General features: G+C 30.9%; 1 protein-coding gene across 1 annotated transcript; it reads left to right on the top strand.

Moving 5' to 3' along the window:
• Positions 1–4,170: 4,170 nt before the first annotated feature.
• LOC129296980 (pentatricopeptide repeat-containing protein At4g31850, chloroplastic-like) lies at positions 4,171–5,015 on the top strand. The gene is made up of 2 exons (XM_054935382.1): positions 4,171–4,218; positions 4,490–5,015. Exon 2 carries the CDS (start codon positions 4,548–4,550, stop codon positions 5,013–5,015), a length of 468 nt encoding a protein of 155 aa, XP_054791357.1. The 5' UTR covers positions 4,171–4,218; positions 4,490–4,547.
• Positions 5,016–5,222: the final 207 nt, after the last annotated feature.

Raw genomic sequence — 5,222 nt, forward strand, 5'->3', positions numbered from 1 at the left:
TTTTTATTTTCAAATTATTATTCTAATAATAAAATTTTTTTAACTATCAATTTGATTATTATTTTGTAAACTCAAATCCACGTCCCTTTTTACATAAAAAGTGATGTGGATTAGCTTCTAATTATTAGAACTTTTAAAAATAAATTTCACATCCTTTTTATATAAAAGCATTTAGATAATTTTAATTTTAAAATTTATAATTTTAAATTAATCACTTAAATTCACATCCCATCTAGTCAAAAAAAGGTCATGGATAAGCTTAAAATTATATTAAAATTTTTTAGTATAAAATTCACGTCCTTTCTTCATGAAAATAGATGTGAATTTTTTATATTATAAGTTTTTGGATTTCAATCATGTAATTTACATTTATTTTGGACATTGATTATTTAAATATAAATTATAATTCTTAATTTATTAAACTATTAAATTCACGTCTTTTTATATTAAAAAGAAACATAAATTAGTTTCTACGTCTATTTTTAACATAAGAGACGTGGATTAACATAATTTATTTTCAAATATCCACATCCTAAATTTAAAAAAATGACATAAATATTATTTTTTATGTCACTTTTTATTAAAAGTGACGTGGATATTTCTAATCACTAAGCATTTATTTAAAGAATTGTCACCACCTTTATTGAGGGAAGTAAATTGTGTTTTTTACAGTAGTGTGACCCTACTCAACAACCATCCAAATAAAGTTGGGAATAAGGGTTGGTAAATAAGGACTTGAGTTTGAAAAATTGAAGTGTTTTTAGGAAACTAGGCTTTAAAGTTCAACTTTAATAAGTCTTGAAAAAAAGGATTTGGGCTAAGCAACTTTGCTAGCTCTATTTCCCTTTTTTCTTTCCCTTATTTCAAATATAATGCACCATTTGGTTAGGCACATAAACGAAAACCTTAAACACACTCTTCAACTCTACAAATCTACTCTCCCTCTTAGCCTCTCCTCACGATCTCAGCTTTTCCTCCCTCTGGCTCTCAATCTTGACAAAGGACTCACAGTGCTCTCACATCTCATTTGTATTTATTGGATTTGATAAGATTAATTTGGAGCAAAAAAAAATTTATTTGAAAAATACATATTAAATGTGGATATTTAGTATGTATAGTTAATTTATAAAAAAATTAATATTAAATGTGAATAATTCATATTAAATCTACTGTCCAGAGTATATTTGTTTGGATAGTTAATTTATAAAAAAAAATTAAGTTATCAAATTTGGACCATTAATATTAAATTTAGACTATCTAGATTGGTAACTGGATTTAGTTAAAAATTTTATAATTTTTTATTTTTTAAAAGGGTTGAGGTGCTTTGTTACTCTTGAAGTTATTCTCAATGAGCAATTTTACCCCTATACTGATAAATAAGATAATTTTATCTCTGAACTATTTTTTTTGGAGGAGCAAAAAATCCCTTTCAACAAGGTGCTTGCCTTACTTAACAGCACAAGGATAAAATTGCTCTTTGAAAAAAAATTTAAGAATAAAAATATATCTCAATCTTTTTTCAAAAAATAAAACATTAAATCTATACTATTTAGATTATCTAGATTTTGTTGCAGGTGCAATAAAGCCTTAGAAGGAGTGGGGTTTCAGAGGAGCAAAGTCGAGTCCGCATGTATATAGTAAAAGATACTTAAATAGGCCTTCAAAGGTACAAAGTCGAGTCCATATATATATAGCAAAAGATACTAAAACCAATTTGAAAAATGACAGCCTGTTAAATGGCATTTATATTTTTTAAAAAATTAATTTTTACAATTATCGGATGTGAGGATGTCTTGAATAACAAACAAAAATGGTTAAACCAATAAATTGTTTGGCCCATCAATCCAATTTTTGAATCCTTGGTATATGTAATTTGTGAGATTGAGAATCTCCCACCCATCATATCTCACCTCATTCTTTACTTAAAAATGTAAAGTAAGTTTTTAGCCAAAATAAAAAAAGTAAAATAAAGTTAGATCTAGTGAAAAGATTAGTTACCTATAAGTAATAACATATAATGTGTTCAACCAAGATTTAAAATATGATAGTTGCATTGTACCCAGTTAAATAATAATTTATAAAGATTCCTTTTTTTTTTTTGCCCTTCCTTGAAATAAAAAAGGTAAGACGGATTAAAATAAAAAAAATATCTATGGTTTTTCCCTCATGTGAAGCGTATAGTTATAATTTTTTAGATTTTGGCCCGTTTGAAACCGAATTGTTTACACATCAAATTATATATAAAAAGAGAATACAATTATATTTACAAATATGAAATATAAATTTTTTTTGAGCAAAATAAAATATGAAATATAACTTGTAAATTAAATATTTTTACTTGTAAATTATGAAGTTGTGATTGTAAGTGAAGAATAAATATAATTTTATTTTATTATTTATAAATACAAAAAAACTTGTGAATTAATAATTTATACTCGAAAAAAAAATCGAAATTTCAGTAATCCTAAGTAAAGAATAAACATAATTTCAATTTATTAAATATAAAACATGAAATTATGTATTTGGGAAAATTACGTAAAAAGTCTTGTGTGAGAGAGTTACCCGCTGCAAGGGAGACGAGTGGTTGACAGCAGACAGCAGACCCAAAAGCTAGGTCCACAAATTGAAGGAAGCCATTCCCACACGTAGAGTCGGTAATTTGGATTAAATCTGATGGGTTAGTTTAAATTAACTTGAAAAATTTTAAGATTGGGTTTAAAAAAAAGGATATTTTTTATGTTCAGGCTTATTCAGGCCAGCCCGAATAGACTCGAAAAAATTCAGGCTAAGCTTGATCGGGTTCGGACTTGGCTCGAATACCCGAATAAAACAATTATATTTTTAAAAAATATATAAAATATAATAAATATTAGTTAATTCTTTAAGTTTTAGATCATTTATACTAAAATATCATATATTTGAGTCCTAGACATCATTTAAGTATTTAAAAATGTATTTTATATTTTTTATAAAATAAAATAATTAATTTTAAAGTAAAAAAATAATTAAAAATAATTTTAAAAATTAAATTCAGGTATTCGGGCTGCCCGAAGCTCGAAAAAATTCGAGTTATATTTGACTATTCGAACTTTTTAAAAAGTCAGGCTTTTTTAAATTCGGGCCTATTCGAGCCGAGCCCGGTCTGTCCGAATATCTGGCTCTACCCACACGAGTCCAAAAGATGAAATTGTCTCCCAATAACATCGTGGAGAACTTTTCCAAAATGTAAAAAGCTTATCGAAACCTATGCGTAGGGGTGTTCACGGGACGGGACGGGATCGGGACGCCCCCGTCCCATGTCCCGTCCCGAGAAAAAGATCGGGACTGAATTTTAGTCCCGTGTCCCGTCCCGTCCCGAAAGTCGTCCCGTCCCGTTAAGAGTCGGGACGGGACCGGGACAAGATCGGGACGTCCCGCCGTCCCGATAAATGAAATAATATTGAAAAAAGATCTGGATAATAACATTCATTAAAATTTTAAATCATATAATTTATTAAGTTTAAAATCAAAACAACACAAGTACATAAATAACAATAATTTAAAATCAATTATTGAATTATATTAATCATAACTACACATTATAATAATAAACACAAATGATCTTTACACTGTAAGATTAGTAACAACAGACAAGTCAAACATAACATCAAATCATTGTTATTCTACTTTAGTGAAGATGTACTAAGCTAATTACTCTTCTAAAAATAAGCAAAAAATACGTTGTAAATAAAAGTTATTAAATAGATATATATAAAAATAAATTATATTAATATAATTAATATATTATAAAGAAAGATATCGCCATGTTTACTTCATGCCATTAAAATTATCAATATAAAAAAACTTTAGTTTTAAATAAGAATTGTAAGTATTAAAATTATAATTGATATAATTAATATAAGTATAAATTATATTAATATAATTAATATATTTAAAATAAAAAATAATATATATAATATTCGGGACGGGACGGGACGTCCCGATGGTAATCCCGTGTCCCGTCCCGTCCCGAACCTCTTTCCTGTCCCGTCCCGTAAAGTCCCGTCCCGATTAGTTTCGGGCCGGGACAAGACCCGTCCCGATATGATCGGGACGATACCGGGCCAATCGGGACGGGTCCGGACTGAACACCCCTACCTATGCGGACGATTATTCCGAATATCTATCTTCAGTTCGTGGAAGCCTGAGTTCACTGTTCCCTTCCTCTTTCACGCCCAGGTTAGTGCCTCCTTGTCAAAGCATTAATTTTTTAAATTACGGAAAAGGACCCCATCCTTATTTGTTGTGATTTTCCCTTATTACTACTACGGCTGCTGCTGCTGCGTTTCCATGGCAGTCCTAATCCTCTGCTCAAGCATGTGTCTTAGTAGTATATCTTATGATTGTGCCTTGACGGATGGTAATATCTACGTTTTTAATATAATGGGTGGTCGAGACGGAGCAATTGTGTAAATATGAAGATTTTACCCCGTGTTTCTCCAATGAATAGGAAGAAACATGGAATAAAGCAAGTGGGCATTGGAACGAGTTGTTCACATGAGGTGGTTATGGTAAATGAGAAGAGAAGAGAAAAAGTGTCATCTGAAGAAGTTATGAGCGTTCTCAAGTCGATGTCGGAACCTAATTCTGCTCTTTCCTACTTTAACTCAGTTGCCCAGTTGCCTAATTTTGTGCATACGACCGAAGCGTGCAATTACATGCTTGAGTTCTTAAGGATTCACTGTAGGATTGGGGATATGGCTTTTGTCTTCGACTTGATGCAAAAGCGGATTGTCAAGAGAAATTTGAATACATACTCGATCATTTTTGGAGCTCTTTCTGTCAAAGGGGGGATTTGGGCCAGCACCATTGCACTTGGAAAAATGAGGAAAGCTGGGTTTGTCTTGAATGCATATTCATTTAACGGACTGATCCATTTACTGCTCCAATCTGGCTCTTGTAGGGAGGCTTTGGAGGTTTATGGAAGAATTGTCACAGAAGAAATAAAGCCTAGCATAAGACCTGCTCAGCACTAATGGTAGCCTTGGGGAAGAGAAAGGATACTGGTACCGTAATGGGTTTATTGGAAGGGATGGAAACGTTGGGTTTGAAGCCAAATATTTTTTACATATACTATATGTATTATAGTGCTTGGGAGAGCTGGGAAAATGGTCGATGCCTATGGGATTTTTGAAGAAAATGGAAGATGAGGTCTGTGGACCAGATGTTGTTACTTACACAGT

The sequence above is a fragment of the Prosopis cineraria genome, unplaced genomic scaffold (genome assembly GCF_029017545.1).
Source record: "Prosopis cineraria cultivar Desert tree isolate PC_DT_omini unplaced genomic scaffold, ASM2901754v1 PC409, whole genome shotgun sequence".
Taxonomy (NCBI): Eukaryota; Viridiplantae; Streptophyta; class Magnoliopsida; order Fabales; family Fabaceae; genus Prosopis; species Prosopis cineraria.